Below are 16,637 nucleotides of genomic sequence, written 5' to 3'. Positions count from 1 at the left end.
GTTATTACAGTCACATTTCAGACAGCGGTGGTGGCGGCCATGACGCTCCCGATGTACAGCTGATGCCCTTAGCGCTATGGGATGCAGGGGGGGGGGCGACGGGAAGGCCGTATTCAGGGAGTATTCAGGGAATATTCAGGGAGACTTCATGGAATATTCAGAGAGTATTCAGGAAGTATTCAGGGAGTATTTAGGGAATTTTTCTGGGAGTACTCAGGGAATACTCGGTGCGTTCCGCTCTCGTTACTCCAGATGCTGTGGGTGACGTCAGGTCTGACTCTGCCTGTGGGTTGTGTGATTCTCTCTCTTCGTTCTGTCATTTACATTTCAGCCTTCTGCACCCTGACCACTGGGAGCGTTGAGCTGCGAGGAATATGAAGTGTTTGTACTGGGAGATTTTTTATGTGCGCAAATCGTGTCCAGAACTGCGACCTGAAGCAGATTCTTTACTCCGACTGCCGCTTGTGTTCTACTGCTGGATCAGATTTAATGGCTTATTCTGCTGTGTGTGTGTGTGTGTGTGTGTGTGTGTGTGCGTGTGTGTGTGTGTGTGTGTGCGTGTGTCTGTGTGTGTGTGTGTGTGTGTGCGTGTGTCTGTGTGTGTGTGTGTGTGCGTGTGTGTGTGTCTGTGTGTCTGTGTGTGCGTGTGTGTCTGTGAGTGGGTATATGTGTATGTGTATGTGTGTGTCTGTGCATGTGTGTGTGTGTGTGTGTCTGCATGTGTGTGTGTGTGTCAGTGTGTGTGTGTGTGTGTGTAGTGCTTTGATATCTGAAGTGGGTTGCTTTCCAAAATATAATGAAAAGACTGTAATTTTATCTAGTGAGTGAGTGAGTGCTTGCAATTGTGTGTGTGTGTGTGTGTTGCTTTGATATCTGAAGTGGGTTGTTTTACAGAATGGAACGAAGACAGTGTAATTTTATCTACTGTGGTGGTTTTATATTTGATTGATGTTTCATTTTAAGTAGTGTGTTTATTTCACCGTGGAAATTATATTGCACTATGTTTAGCCAACCAAGATGAGGAAAAAAATTATTTAGTTAGAGACTAATTCTATAGAACTGAAAGACATGCTCCCTATACACATATGCAGATGCATAGTCAGTACACACATGCACTAACCCTAACCCTAACACACTCACGCATGCACACAAGCAAACACATGCACACACACATACACACACAGCACACACATATTTTCTCTCTCTCACACACACAATCACACACACACATGTACACAGTTCAATAGGCTGCTGTTGGCTTGTAATGGAAATCCTTGTGTAGAACCTGATGATGGGGGGGGGGGGTGGCGGTGTTTGATGCTGTGCATTCCTGGGTGGGGTGTGTGGGAGGAAGAGGAGGAGGAAGAGGAGTGGGTGTTAGATTCTGTCACAGTTTCCTCTCGTCCTATCTCAGGACACCCCAGAGAGGGCCCTGAGTCTTTTCTGTCTTCAGCTGTTTTTCTCCCCAAAGTCCTGTCAGCTGCTGGTAGCTGTGAAAAGGGGACTACCTGCCCCCAGTGTGGGGCAGATACAGTTTCATTGATGATTGACAGCTCAGCACAGGAAGTTGGCGTTCTGACTCTTGCCTGCATGTTGGGTCTTGATGCACTGGTGTCATTCCCCATAGTACAGTGGGGTAAAACACACACACACACACACGCACACGTACACACACACGCACACAGATCCACCTGTGCCTGAGTGATGCCCAGAGTATGTGACATCATAATGGGAGGGGTTAAAGGTTAAGGATGAAGCAGGGTTGGGATCCCCCCCCCACCTCCACCAGATTACTAGGACACAGCAGAGGATGTGGTTTTATTGCCCCCCTTGAGTGAGTGAGATCACCTCACCCCCTCCAGCTCAGACAGGAAGTGACATCACCTCGCCCTCTCCAGCTCAGGCAGGAAGTGAAGGAACATGAGCTTTTTCCACCAGACAGAGAGAGAGATGGAAGCTCTGATCGATCCGTTTCCAACCCCTGCGACGAAATATCCCAGAACCCCCCCACTGGTTAGGCTGATCTGCCTGCGAGTGTACTGCGGTCTCAGGCTTCCCATGATGCTGTGGGGCTCAGGGCAGCAGTGCTGATCAGGTTTCCCCCTGTCCATGTCCTAGCCTCCATTTTGAGCTGAAAGGTCAAAGCTGATGTTATATCATGGATCATATTTATAGACTCATTGCGCCTCTTTCACATTTGATCGTAGACCGCGTGTAAGAACATTTCCAAGAACATACAGGTATTCACTTTCTTTTCTCCTTACCTGTATTTGTTCATGGCTGTTTCCTTATGCAAATCACATGAACATGATTGTGCATAGAATTTACAAACAGTCAGCGTTCATCTTCTCACACACCTGGGATACGCACAAAAACAAAGGTCTGCGCTTGTGTCGTGAATCTCGCATTGTTTCTTCTTCGTAGGAACATTTTTAAGGACGAAAGTAAGAAGTCCCCGCGTTTTGCTAAACGACAGTGCGTGCTAAAATCCTCAAGTACGGGGCAGTTGAAAGGTGTGGGGTTGGGATTGGGTCAGGAGGCTGTGATGTCACAGTCCGCCGGTCACAGAAAAGAGTAATGGGGTCCATGCACTCTGCGGTCGGCCATCTTGGGTTTTTCCGAAGCGTACGGCTACATCATGCCCTCGGTCATGGAGACATTAAACGCAACGTCCCCGGTCTCCGGCACATTAAAAGCGCAGTAAATCTCCATCGGCACTTTAATTCACATTAAAGCGCGATAAATCATCCTGTCCCACTTCTAATGCCCTTAAACAGGTAGAATTCCACAAATGGTAGCAATTACCAGACAGCGGAGCTCTGTCTCTCTCTCTGCCTCTCTCGCTCTCTCTTTCTCTCTCTCTCTCTCCGTCTCCCTCCCTCTCTCTCTCTCTCTCCTTCATCTGGTTTTACTCATTTTCTCTTCTTTCCAATTCTTCAGGATGCAGCCATGCACACGCACATACACGCACGCACGCGCACACACACACACACACACACACATACACACACACACACGCACACGCACACACAGACACACTCACACGCACACACAGACACACTCACACACAGACACTCACGCACACACAGCATCAGTCAGTCACACATTTTCAGCATCTGCGCTAGGCATTTCTTGCATGGAGGACGTAGCGTAGCGAGGTTAGCAGTGCTGTGCCGTGATGGATTAGCCTGGGTCTGTCTTAGCAGCTGCTGAATGCGCCATGTTAGCATTAGCGTTAGCGTCCGCTGCACTGTGATGGATTAGCCTGGGTCTGTCTTCAGCTGCTGATGCGCCATGTTAGCATTAAGCGTAGCGTCCGCTGCACTGGATAGGATAGCCTGGGTCTGTCTTAGCAGCTGGGTGAATGCGCATGTTAGCATTAGCGTTAGCGTCCGCTGCACTGTGATGGATTAGCCTGGGTCTGTCTTAGCAGCTGCTGAATGCGCCATGTTAGCATTAGCGTTAGCGTCCGCTGCACTGTGATGGATTAGCCTGGGTCTGTCTTAGCAGCTGCTGAATGCGCCATGTTAGCATTAGTGTTAGCGTCCGCTGCATTGTGATGGATTAGCCTGGGTCCGTTTTAGCTGCAGCCGAATGCATGATTGTTAGCGTTAGCGTCCGCGTGCAGCCAAATGCACACCTCACACTCCTGTGCACAGGTTCGTCATTAATCTTCCAAAACACATCATGAAGGGGTGCGGGGCATGTTCAGCTAAGTTTAAGTGATCAAATTCACTGGTGCATAATAGCCCCCTGTTTCTGTTGCCTGATAGATATTAAAGGGGGAATTATTCAGTAGGAGGTGGGGGCGGCCAGACAGCAGAACGTCGGTTGGCTTCAAAAGCAGCGTTAATGGAACGTGGAGTTTACGGAGTTTCGCGGGCCTTGGGGGGGGTGGGGGTGTGTCCCGCCGTGGGTCAGGATGCGCAGTCACAGACTGTTTTGGTCAAAGATCATCTCGTTTCGCCGGATACTCCAGTCCTCTGCGTTACTTCCGTTCTCTCTGCTTCTCTGCTTCTCACAGTGTTGCCACACCCTGGTGATGACTATTCATTAGATGCATCAAAGGCTGCAGCGGATGCCCATTGCAAAACCAGCGTTAATTAATGACCAGACTGTGAAAAGTTCAGCCGAAACAAAAGCAGCCCTGATGCCGATGGGACTGCTTGATGGCACCGAAATGAACTCATCGCACTGCGTTTGTAAAGGGGTGGGAAAAAAGCTCATTTTCCCTTCTATTCGCCAGTGAAACGTTGAGACTGAACTCCCAGTGAAAGAGGCGACATCAAGGAGTGATGTTCTGAAAATGTCTCCTTGAGTTCCCAGGGAAGTGACTCTCTCTTCACTCCGGTGGAGTCATCGTATTCTTTAATGCCAGAGGCGGACGGGCGAGCTCAGACCAAGCTTTTGCGTTCCCGAGAGCGCCCTCTTCCCGAGAACGCTGGGAGCCTCAGTCGGTTTAGACACGCAGGCGACGGGGCGGTCAGACACTTGTGGCGTCTGAAGACGCTGGGGAGCCTTCGCGGTTAGAACCCCGCGTGCATGTGTGGTAGCGTTGCCATGAGAACGCTCCCCGAACGTTCTTTAATCGTGTTTATGGTTCCACGTAAGTTCCATCACAAAAATAAATAAGAAATGTCCCGGCGTGAGGTGTGCAAATTTTCTGGTAGCATCCTGAAGTGGTTGCCGTGTAGTCATGGGGGGAAAAACATCATGGAGGAAGGTTCCATTTCAGAAACGCTCAAATTTTCTGAGTGCAAGCACTGAAGTGAAGTGAAAGAAGCTGTTTTGGTTTTGAACACCAGGTAGAGCAGCACTCATATGCAGGTGTGCCATCTGAGGACTGAACCGGTAACATGGTGTCTAACATCCCTCTCCCAAATTATCTCTCTGCCCCCCCCCAGGGTCCCGCCTGCGCCAGGAGGACACGCCCCCCCAGATCGTGGAGCACCCCTCCGACCTGATCGTGCCCAAGGGGGAGCCGGCCACCCTCAACTGCAAGGCGGAGGGGCGCCCCACCCCCACCGTGGAGTGGTACAAGGACGGGGAGCGGGTGGAGACGGACCGGGACAGCCCCCGCTCCTACCGAATGCTCCTCCCCAGCGGCTCCCTCTTCTTCCTGCGCATCGTCCACGGGAGGCGGGTCAGGCCGGACGTGGGCGTGTACGTCTGCATCGCCCGCAACTACCTGGGGGAGGCGGTCAGCCACAACGCCTCGCTGGAGGTGGCCAGTAAGTGGCGCTGTCTGATAGCATTCGTTCTTCTCCACCACAAGGGGCGATGGGGCCCCTTTAATCTGGATTGACTTCAGCCATGGGTCCCTACATTCCACAGCCTTCTTTTTCACTTTCCCGCTCACTGGGTTGGACTGTACCATTGAGCTGATATTGGGAGGGGTGTTTCTGTGTGACCAGTTGCCTTGGCTTGTGTGGAACGTAGCATTTACCCATTCGGGAGGGGTGCTTGTGTGATCAATTTCAAAGTAGGAGAGTGAGACAGAGAGGGTCAGAGAAAGAGAGAGACAGGGAGAGAGAGAAGGTCAGGGAAAAATAACTGTCGTTTCTGTTGTCACGGGAGACCAAGGTTGTTGATTAGAGACACCTGCATGTATGTACGCTTGAAGAATTTTTACCTGCTTTGTGATTATTTTATTTTATTTTTTTCCATCCTTTTGCATCTGCTCATCTCAGATAGCGGATGGAAATTCCATACTTCATGATTATGATAACTGGGACACATTGGCTACACTATTTGTTTCTTTGAAGTACATTCACGTTCAGTTATATCCAGTAACCCCCTGCTGTGAATGCCTCACCCCTGGGACACCCCCACAGGAAATTACCCCTCTATCTCCATGGAAATGCGTTCGGTCCGCCTTTATCGTCACGGAAACAGCCGCTCGGTTTCCAGGTTAAAATAACTGCCTCATAGAGTGTGCTGATAAGGGGGTCGTTTGAGTGTGTGCTGTTATGCTTATTGATCACCCTGCACTTGACATACCGTTAGCTCAGGCTAATCCTCCTTTTCGCGGTCGTGGGTTCTTGGCCTTGTCCCACAGGCTTTCTGGCCTTCCCTCCGTTGGACTGTAAACGTGGGGTATGGGACAGTTCAGGGAATTCATGACAATCTAACCGCAGATCCGATCTGTTCGTTGCTATTTTAGTTGAAACGACGTTCATATGTAATTTCCAGTTCAGCCGGTTGTCTTTTTTTACTTCATTGAATTCTGTTGCCTTTACTTGCTCCAAAACCGCAGCATATATGTATATACCAATCGTTTTCTTTTCTTTGGCTCAAATAAGAAATAATTTACATTACGTTACGGGCACTTAGTATATGCTCTTATCCAGATTGATTTACACAATGTTGTGCGTTTTTAGATATTATCCATTTATACAGCTGGATATATACTGAAGCACTGCAGATTAAGTACCTTGTCCAACAGTACAACGGCAGGATACTGCTTGGGAAGCAAAGCTGCAATCATCAGGTTACAAGGCCAGTTCTACACATATATACTGTACTGCTGCCCCAGTTTTATTTATAGTTTGTTCAAGATTATTAAACTTAAGCCATATAGATATTTGATTCAACTCCTTATTTGCATTGGCTGTGAGGCCATCATAAGCAAATCATTTATGTAAATTAAAAACAGCAGTGACTTAAGAATTGACCCGTGGGGAACACCACATTTTATGTGAAGGGGAGCAAAATTGATTCCGAAATGGCTTTGACATTAAAGTAACTCATTAGCTTATTGTGTGCATGGTCTCAAACACCTCTCTCTCTCTCTCTCTCTCTCTCTCTCTCTCTATCCCTCTCCCCCCCTCTCTCGCTCTGTCTCTCTGTCTCTGTCTTTCTCTCTCTCCATCTCTCTATGTCTCTGTCTCGCTTTCCATAAAGGTTTTATTAAAACTCTTTTTCTCTCTCACACTCTGTCTCTGTCTCTCTTTCTCTCTGTATAACTCTCTCTCTCTCTCTCCTTCCCTCCCTCCCTCTATGGTCCTCCACCGTTCGAGGGAAGCACTCTCCCATCCACACTGAGCACCCTACTACAGGAGAGCTAGCGCTAGTCAGACCACAGTCACTAAGCTGTGAGGAGTTAGCGGCTGGATATTTAACCGTAACGGGAACTTCCGGTCCCGTCGTGGGGAGACACAGCGGGGTCCCAGGTCACTGAGCGCTAATCACACACGCCTGACTCAAACTGGTCATCCCTGAAACTGGTTATCCCTGAAACTGGTTATCCCTGAAACTGGTTATCCCTGGCCTCTGGGCCATTACCCTGCAGCCACTGTCATGGCCGCCCGGCAGGCCTAAGGGTGCTTATTTAAAGTGAGGCGGGCCTGTGTGTGGGGTTTATTAGTGATGAATGGGGGTCCTGCTGTGGCCTGGTCTGTGTCTGTCTGTCTGTCTGTGAGCTGTATACCGTGACCTCACTATCTGAGTCTCTGCTGCTGCTGCTGTCTCTGCTGTGTGAAAACACCTGTCAGTGGACCAGGATTCATAACGACTGTGTGAGTGTGTGTGTGTGTGCGTGTGAGTGTGTGTGCGTGTGTTTTTGTGTGTGTGCGTATGCGTGTGCGTGTGTGTGTATGTGTGTGTGTGTGCGTGCGTGCGAGTGTGCGTGTGTGTGTGTGTGTGCGTGAGAGTGAGCGTGCGTGCGAGTGTGTGTGCGAGTGTGTGTGCGTGCGAGTGTGCGTGCGAGTGTGTGTGTGGATGTCCCATGTGTGGATGGATTTGTCACCCTGAGGGGGGTGGAGTGTTTGTTTGGGGGGTGGAGGGGTTTTCCCAATCTGAAGAGCAGGAGTCCGAGGGTGTGTGACGGCACTTCATAAACCCAGCCAATCAGAGCGTGCGCCCCGAGAACAGAACAGCGTCTCTTCCTGCCGAATCTCACACTTACACACTAAAGACCGTCCCGTACCGAATTAGGGAGGGACGGGATCTTCTGATCACGGGGTCCGAAGGGTCGTTTGTCCTCTTCTGATGTTTGTTTCTGGTCCTTAGGCTGATTAGCTGTGGAATGCTCTCCCAAAAGCCCCAATTCCCTGCTCCAACTCTGCAGTCTGCTTCTGTGTGAGGCTGACTGAGGCCTGTGAGTGAGAAGGTAATATAGAGTAGTGTTTGTCTGTGTGTGTGTGAGTGTGTGCACATGTGTGTGTGTGTGTGTGTGTGTGTGAGACTGAGCGTGCGTGAGTATGTGTGTGTGTGCGTGTGTGTGTGTGTGTGTGTGTGAGACTGAGCTTGCGTATGTGTGTGTGTGCGTGTGTGTGTTTGTGCATGAGTGTGTGCGTGTGTGCGTTTGTGTGTGTGTGTAAGACTGAACGTGCGTGAGTGTGTGTGTGTGTTTGTGCATGAGTGTGTGAGAGGGGAGGGAAGCGGGGGTGAGAGGAGAGGATGAGAGTGTCGGATTGAAGGAGGGGGGAGAGAGAGAGAGAGGGAAAGAGAGATGGAGGGAGGGATGCAGGGGATGCGGAGAAAGAAAGACGAGCAGCTGAGAGAGATGGTGTGACTGATTTCTGAATTGGGCAGAAAGAGGAGATTATTTACACATTCCCGAGGGGGGTGGGGGTGGGGGGGTTTGGGGGGGGGTAGGGATAGGCGGACGGGTGTGTCAGCGTGCAGCGTTCTCTCGCTGACCTGAGTGAAGTACTCCTCCTCCTCCTCCTCTTCCTCCTCCTCTCCGGTCTTCCCCCTCTGGTTCTCATCCCTCAGAAGGGAGGGGAGTTTTAAACAGTCTCTCTCCGGGGTCAGAATCGGTCAATGAGCCTCTTTTCAAACATCCCCGGTCTTTCTGTAGCACACAGAGCTGCTTTTATCCACGTTACAGCAGAACATAAAGCAACAGAACACAACACAATCAAATTTAACAATAACAATAAAGCGTAATGCGGTGAAATGGAGCAGGATAGAATATAATAAAATAGAATACAAATGTGCTTTATTGTTCCCCAGGAAGGAAATTAATTGTAGCATAAGCAGGAGATATTAAAAAAATGAAACGAGAAATTAAAAACGCATTATTAGTCCGAGGAGAAAAACAAGAGAACGCAAAGCCGAAGGGACCTGCAGGTAATGTCAGCAGGAGAGGACACCTGCAGAGGATTCTGGGTATTAATTTTACCTGTAGTCCACAGCTAGCTGCTGGCGGGGTTCCACTTCCTTCGATATTTTAATATTCCGAGGTTTCCCGAGATCAAATAATCAAATGCTGAAATGCCGGAGTTCCCCCGGGCGCTGCATTAAGGTGGAGAGAGAGAGTTCCTGTGTGCGTAATGGCTTATTGTTAAAAGGCGACCGAGGAAGAAGAGATTGTTCTGAGCAAGGTTATTAGGATCTCCTCCTTACTGCCGAGAATGAAGCTGCTTATGAGCGATTCTGTTAATTTACAAGGATTCAAGCTCTTAATCCAATTAGCGATCTCGTGGCTGGATAGTGTAATAAATGATTGTTTTGTCTGGTCGCTGGTTCATTGGTTTTCTGACTGGGTAATGGGGTTGAGGGCAGGGAGATATGGAGGAGAATGGCACCGTCATCTCCAGAGATGGTATCAGGACTTAATGACATTGGTTTTGGGATTTGACACACCCAGCTTCTTCAGCTGTCCGGTCGTAGCCTTTATAACGTAGCTGTCTGTCTGTGTGAGTTGTTTGCTATTGGCTAGATAAACAGGCTGTCCCCCTTCCTTCATGTTTCTACACCTGCATGCACCTGTGTTTCAGGTGTTCCATGCATTTTCGGGGGGTTGTGGGGCTGCATTTTCAGGGGCACTGGTTATTTCAGGGGGTGTTGGGTGCATTTTAAGGGGGTACAGGGTGGCTGCGTGTTTCTCTCTCTCCACCGAGGGGGCGGGGCTCACGCTTTGATTGGACGGTTTAATAGGAGCTGTTAAGCGCTGACCGTGGGGGGTGGGGGGTGGGGGGGGGGGGGCACACTGGCTGCCTAAAGAGAGGATGTCTCTCCCCCTGTTCTCTGTTTGGAGAGATGGAAAGCACATCATTCATTTGGAACAGCTGTAGGTCCTCCATCACTTCTTGGGGTTTCTTTGGGTTTTCTTTTTTTGTTTCTTTTTCTGTTGGTAATCCCGAAAATTAGTCATGGGATTGTGAAACTGGACCTACGGGAGACAGATCTCTCGCTTATTTCCCCGCAAAAGGGGAATTCAACATTTTCGAAAAGCGCTTCAGTGGGTTTAGTCATCTGCGAGGAGATAGGAAGGGGGGGGCCGTGTGTGTCGATTATCTTGGGCGTGGGCCGACCGCAGCGTGGGCGTGACCGACCTGTGAGTCACATGACCGCGAGGCCTACAGGCCGCGATCGGACCGCGTGACCCCCTTCCTCAACGCGCCAGAGCTCGGTCACTCTGTGTGTTTTAACCCATATATGGTCACAGAGGTCACAAATGCGTGATTAGAACGTTCTTATCTGAACATTCTAATGCTGATGTCACAATCACTGCTGGCAACTGAAAGCAACGGAGTTCTAGAACACTGACTTAGAACTTTTAAAATACAAAACGTTCCAGAAAAACCTACACTTCAGAGGGCTACAGACAGAGATGGGCTTGGCTTTTTTTTCTACCTGGGGGTAGAAACTGGACACAGTATCCAGGCCTCAGTGGTGGAAACAGAGGGTTGTCAGCGTGTGGAACATGTCGCCTGGTCATGTAGTCACGGGTTGAGGCCGTCAGTGTGTTCAAGACCAGGCCTGACGCACTGCTAGCTGCTCTCTGGCTGAAACACTGAGCATAGATGGGCTGAACGACTCTTCTCAGTTTAGTTTTTTCTTAAAAGTTCTTATGATCTTTTTTACAAGGCTTTTGCTTCCTCGTGAAACGCTGCGTAGTTTGAACCCATGAGAGGATGTTTATAAGTTTAGAAATACCATTAACTGCCATTTGATACCATACGTTATGAAAATGAAGCCTGTTGTTTCACAGTTCTAATTTTACATTCATTAAAGGTTTGTCTCCAGAGGTTTAATAAACATTGTTTGCTTGTTATTGTCATATTTAAATACAGTGTAATATTCAAAGATGGGAAATAATGGGGCAAGTGGGGGAAATTAAAATGGAAACTTTAAATATTAATATAGTTCTTAATGTAAATATAATTTTTTTTTTCTAAATGAAGTCATCCATTTTAGACGCAGAGGCGGAGATGAGGTGCATTAGGACTGTGGCTCACGTACTGTCTGGGCCATTAGATGAAATGAGATAAAAATTCATTATTTGTGGTATCATGTGGGGTGGGGTTGGGGGGGGGGACTGGTGCTCATTATAGTGCTCAGAGAATGTTCCGGAAAGGTGTGTGGCTTTTTCCACTTCGCGTGTCTTTTCACATATAAATTGCAGGTGTGAAGTGGGGAGTGAATTGTGTGTGTGTGTGTGTGTGTGTGTCTGCTGTACTCAGACCTGGCTGTATGGAGAGCTGTGTGTGTCAATGTGTGTGCGAGTGTGAGTGTGTGTGCATGTGAGTGAGTGAGTGTGTGAGTGTGTTGGTGAGTGAGTAAGTGAGGGAGTGAGTGTGTGAGTGAGTGAGTGAGTGAGTGTGTTGGTGAGTGAGTGAATGAATGAATGAATGAGTGAGAGACAGACAAAGAGGGAGACAGGCATGTTGGCTCACTTGCATTTCATTGTTCATCTTCAGCTAGGAGACCAGGTGCATTCTGGGTGCAACATGCAGAATAAGCTCACCGTACAGATCAGAAGGGGGGGTCTGTGGGGGTGAAATCAGGGATCTCAGTCCATCAGCGCTGGTGAAGCTCAGCTCTCATTGTTTCCGTCCCTGTTCCCCTTTATTTCCTCTCTTTTTTTTACTTTCACCCAAATTGCAGTGTTTCTTCAGTCGTTACTTTCCTCCCCCCATTATCCCCCCCGCCCCCCCATCATTTTTCACCCCTCGCTTTCTTTCTTTCTTTCTCTGATGATTTTCTTCCTCCGGCATCATTTCTTTCCCTGAATGGTGTGCTGGCTGGATAGCCCATTACTCCCCAGTCAGAACCACTTGATTGCGGGGGGGGATGGGGGATGGGGGATGGGGGAATGAAAGAAAGAAAGATGAAGAGTGAGGGAGAAGAGAAAGAGTGTCTGGTCAGCGTTATCTGCCAGAGACCAGCCGGGAGCCTTGTTCCCCCACCTGCCCCCCCGCCCCGATGGTTAAATTTCCCCGCTAGGCTGTAATGGGCAGGCTGAGGAGAGCGGCAATCAGCCACTGATAGGGGCATTATTCCGTCTCTCTCTTTTTCTCTCTCTCTCTCTTTCTCCCCCTCAATGGGGTCGTGTTACCGAGGAACAGAGCGAGAGGCCGAGAGAGAGAGAGAGAGAGAGAGAGAGAGAGAGAGAGAGAGAGAGAGGTGAGATGGGTGATCCTTTAAATCCCCTCCGTGTGGATTCCCGCTGCTCTCTCTGTCAGTCTGAGCCCAGGAGGTAAAGGTATGGGCGGGAGAAAGGCCTGTCTGCTTGCCCCCGCCTGGGGCTTCTGGGGGTTGTAGTGCACTGAGGCGCTTTTTACAGATGAATCGCATCTTTTTTTCAAAAGAACCATCCTTTCTCTCTCTTTGTCTCTCTCTCTCTCTGTCTTTGTTTCCCCTGCTCTCTTTCTGTCTGTCTTCGTCTGTGCCTCTCCGTCTCTCTCTGTCTGTCTCTCTCTACTCCAGTTCTCTCCTCCCATTGTCTGCGCTGCTGTTCTGTGAGTTCCTGTGTGAGCAGGTGTTTATGTTACTGGCTGATTTATGAGCAGGAAGGTGAGAGGGGGCTGCTATCTCTAATGCCCCTGACATCTCTGCCTGAATGCTAAGTTGCGATCCATCTCTTATCTGATACTGCTGCCAGTGCAGTCCAACCCTAACCCTTCGCCACACACACGCAAACTCACACACACACACCCACACACGTGCACATATGCATACACTCAAATACCACTCACACATACATACACACATGACACACATGCAAACTCACACACACCCACATGCTCTTAGACACAAATACCACACACACACACACACACACACACACACAGACACACACACTCCTCCTGCTCTTCCTCAGACCCATCCAGTGAGCAGCAGGTCGTATGTCTTCAGCTGGAGGGGGTCAGGGGTCATCTCTGGCCGTCCGCCCAGAATGGAGACATATTTATATTCGAGTGCCGTGTCCTCCTCAGGCTCGCTCTTCGCGTGCCTGAGCCCCTCTGCCTCCCCAGGCCTGGTTAGGTTAGCGCCTTAAAGTTCCCAGGCCTGGACTTAGTTGCATTAATGTCCAGCGCTGCTGTGACTTTTAAGAGCAGGTGTTTTCTGCTGTTCAAGTCAACACACTGTGATTCACTGACGCCCTTCCTCTGAGACAGGCATGGAGTCACACCATGCTAAACGAGTAATAAGAATCATTAATATACCTATTTTTAGTACATGCATTTCCATGTGAAACTTACACATATAGAATCCAGAAAAGGTGTTACTCCCTCAGTTGTGAAATCATAAATAATATGTATGTGAAACGATGCTGCAAACTGTCCTCTGTGCCCGTGAAGGACAGAAGACGGGCAGTGGTGGAGGGTACCATGGTAACGGCCTACCCCGAGCAGCATGGCATCGGAGGTAACGCGATGAAGACGATGGATAAATGCGATACGCTTTCAGAGGGAATACCTGCACGCAGGAATTCCACTCTCCAGCTGTCCCTCCCTCCCTGCCTTCGTCTATCTCTCCATCTCTCTCCATCCCTCCCTCTATCCCTCCCCCACTCTAGGGGAAATAGTGCCTGAAGTGACACTCAGTTTGATGTGTTTCGGCTGAAAGAGCTCCGTCGCTCGGCTCTGTGTGGAATCCGAAGCCTTTTAAATCGTGACGGGGGAAGTGTATTAAGTGTGCAGGATAAAGCAATAAAGTGGCATGAATCAGCTGCTGGGTAGAGTGCTTCACTCAGAATAAATCGCCTCTCATCCTGCAAGATTCTAAATCCACTGAAACCGAGATTTAAAAAAGAAATTGATGGCCGTATAGCTACCACGATCGTCAATTACCCAGGAATTCAACTCTGCTATTTGTATCTTGTGCGTTTAAAAAGAGGGAAACAGAACACCAGATAGTCCCACTCTGAGTAATCCCTGATTGCTGTTTTTTTGGGTGTTCGTTCTTGGCTTTAGGAAGCGGACATGTTCTTCAGCAGACGGTAAACGGGCCTTAAAACGGGAGAGTTATGATGTTTGGGCTTGGGAGTGACAGGGTGCAAGGTTGGGCTGGGGTACGGGAAAAACATCTCCGTCCGGCTCATTGTTCTTAGGCCCCGCCCCCTCTGTTTCACTGGTCCTCCTCTCTGACGCGATTGGTGGAGGGACTTTTGAGGGTTCCCGGAATCTCTGCCCCGTCTCCCAAGTGCTGTGCAGCTGTTCCCCCTCACGAAACGGGGAAGCCGAGCGGGGTCCTTCCCTCTCGCCCCCGCCCCGCCCCGACGACTTTGAAGCCGTCCGTCTGTCTTTCCAGAAACCGAAAGAGACGGTTCTCACTTCAGCTTCCAAACTTTCCAGCTTTGGAGCAAAGCGCGCGGTGGAGAACGCCCCTGGCATGCGCTGTTCCGCGCGCGGTGGAGAACGCCCCTGGCATGCGCTGTTCCGCGTGCGGTGGAGAACGCCCCTGGCATGCGCTGTTCCGCGCGCGGTGGAGAACGCCCCTGGCATGCGCTGTTCCGCGCGCGGTGGAGAACGCCCCTGGCATGCGCTGTTCCGCGCCGGGGAGAACGACCCTGGCATGCGTCCGCGTAGCCCCGCGCGTGTTCGGTGGAGAACGCCCCTGGCATGCGCTGTTCCGCGCGCGGCGGAGAACGCCCCTGGCATGCGCTGTTCCGCGCGCGGCGGAGAACGCCCCTGGCATGCGCTGTTCCGCGTGGACGCCTAAATGCGTGATACGTGCGTGAAACGCCTGGCATGCGCTGTTCTCACGTAGATGCGTAGCGCCCTAAAGGTCGATCCGCTGTGCGTAGCCCCACTCATCCCTGTGTTTGTCCCACTCATCCCTGTGTCTGTCCCACTCATCCCTGTGTCGTCCCACTCATCCCTCGTGTTGTCCCACTCATCCCTGATGTGTCCCACTCATCCCTGACGTATGCGTCCCACTCATCCCTGACGTAGGCGCCCCACTCATCCCTGTGTTTGTCCCACTCATCCCTGACGTAGGCGTCCCACTCATCCCTGACGTAGGCGTCCCACTCATCCCTGACGTAAGCGTCCCACTCATCCCTGACGTAGGCGCCCCACTCATCCCTGTGTTTGTCCCACTCATCCCTGTGTTTGTCCCACTCATCCCTGTGTTTGTCCCACTCATCCCTGTGTTTGTCCCACTCATCCCTGTGTTTGTCCCACTCATCCCTGTGTTTGTCCCACTCATCCCTGTGTTTGTCCCACTCATCCCTGTGTTTGTCCCAATCATCCCTGTGTTTGTCCCAATCATCCCTGTGTTTGTCCCACTCATCCCTGTGTTTGTCCCACTCAATCCTGTGTTTGTCCCACTCAATCCTGTGTTTGTCCCACTCATCCCTGTGTTTGTCCCACTCATCTCTGTGTTTGTCCCACTCATCCCTGTGTTTGTCCCACTCAATCCTGTATTTGTCCCACTCAATCCTGTGTTTGTCCCACTCATCCCTGTGTTTGTCCCACTCATCCCTGTGTTTGCCCATCATCCCTGTGTTTGCCCCACTCATCCCTGTGTTTGTCCCACTCATCCCTGTGTTTGCCCCACTCATCCCTGTGTTTGCCCCACTCATCCCTGTGTTTGTCCCACTCATCCCTGTGTTTGTCCCACTCATCCCTGTGTTTGTCCCACTCATCCCTGTGTTTGCCCCACTCATCCCTGTGTTTGTCCCACTCATCCCTGTGTTTGTCCCACTCATCCCTGTGTTTGTCCCACTCATCCCTGTGTTTGCCCCACTCATCCCTGTGTTTGCCCCACTCATCCCTGTGTTTGTCCCACTCATCCCTGTGTTTGCTGGCGCAAGTTTACTCCACCCACTTTTACCCTCTGACCTTTGACCTCCTTTGTCTGTGTTTGATTAAGCTTTTATATTTTTAATATATTTTTGTCTGCATGAGTCACAGAATAAATGTTTCTTTTTTCCAAATCTTGCTTGAAGAGAAAGATAGATAGTGAGCTCAGAAGCTTAATGTTTATAGAAGTTATATGTTTGCAGACACTGTAGTCAAACCCTTAACCATTAAACCATCAGTTACACCTAAAACGACATTTTGATTAGATTAGATTTCTTCAGCCAAACGAGCTCATCGGCTCACCCTGCCCAGACCACGGAAGGGTATGAACTGTGGGAAAAAAAAGAGAAAAAAGAAACTGCAATAAAGTGGTGGAAGTCAACAGAAGCTGCCAGGTCCGGTTCTTCTCAAAGTGTAAATTACACGTCTTCCCTTGTGGTTCCTGGACTCTTTTTCCAAAACTTACTGAAAAGATCTTTTTTTTTTTTTTTTTAAATAAATAAAATAAAAAACGCACTTCTGTCGAAACCCCATGAAGTCGCGTCGCCACTGAAGCGGCTGAAAAGGAACTGATGAAGGTCAGAGATAAAATGGCCGCAGATCCAATCTGACGAAATTGAAGTTGAAGAAACGGAGGGGAGCCGGAGAGAAAAG

The 16,637-nt window shown here is 49.8% G+C and overlaps 1 protein-coding gene across 3 annotated transcripts in view; it reads left to right on the top strand.

The window, feature by feature from the left end:
- The window catches only part of LOC135264130 (roundabout homolog 1-like), a 141,554-nt gene that overhangs the window by 45,667 nt on the left and 79,250 nt on the right, over nucleotides 1-16,637 (top strand). For all 3 annotated transcript variants that reach the window (XM_064352819.1, XM_064352820.1, XM_064352821.1), the window contains one exon: nucleotides 4,905-5,231. In XM_064352819.1, coding sequence (XP_064208889.1) covers nucleotides 4,905-5,231 — 327 coding nt within the window. The remainder of the gene's footprint in view (nucleotides 1-4,904; nucleotides 5,232-16,637) is intronic.

Source organism: Anguilla rostrata, chromosome 9 (genome assembly GCF_018555375.3).
Source record: "Anguilla rostrata isolate EN2019 chromosome 9, ASM1855537v3, whole genome shotgun sequence".
NCBI classification, from domain to species: Eukaryota; Metazoa; Chordata; class Actinopteri; order Anguilliformes; family Anguillidae; genus Anguilla; species Anguilla rostrata.
This window is presented reverse-complemented; position numbering and strand designations above follow the sequence as displayed.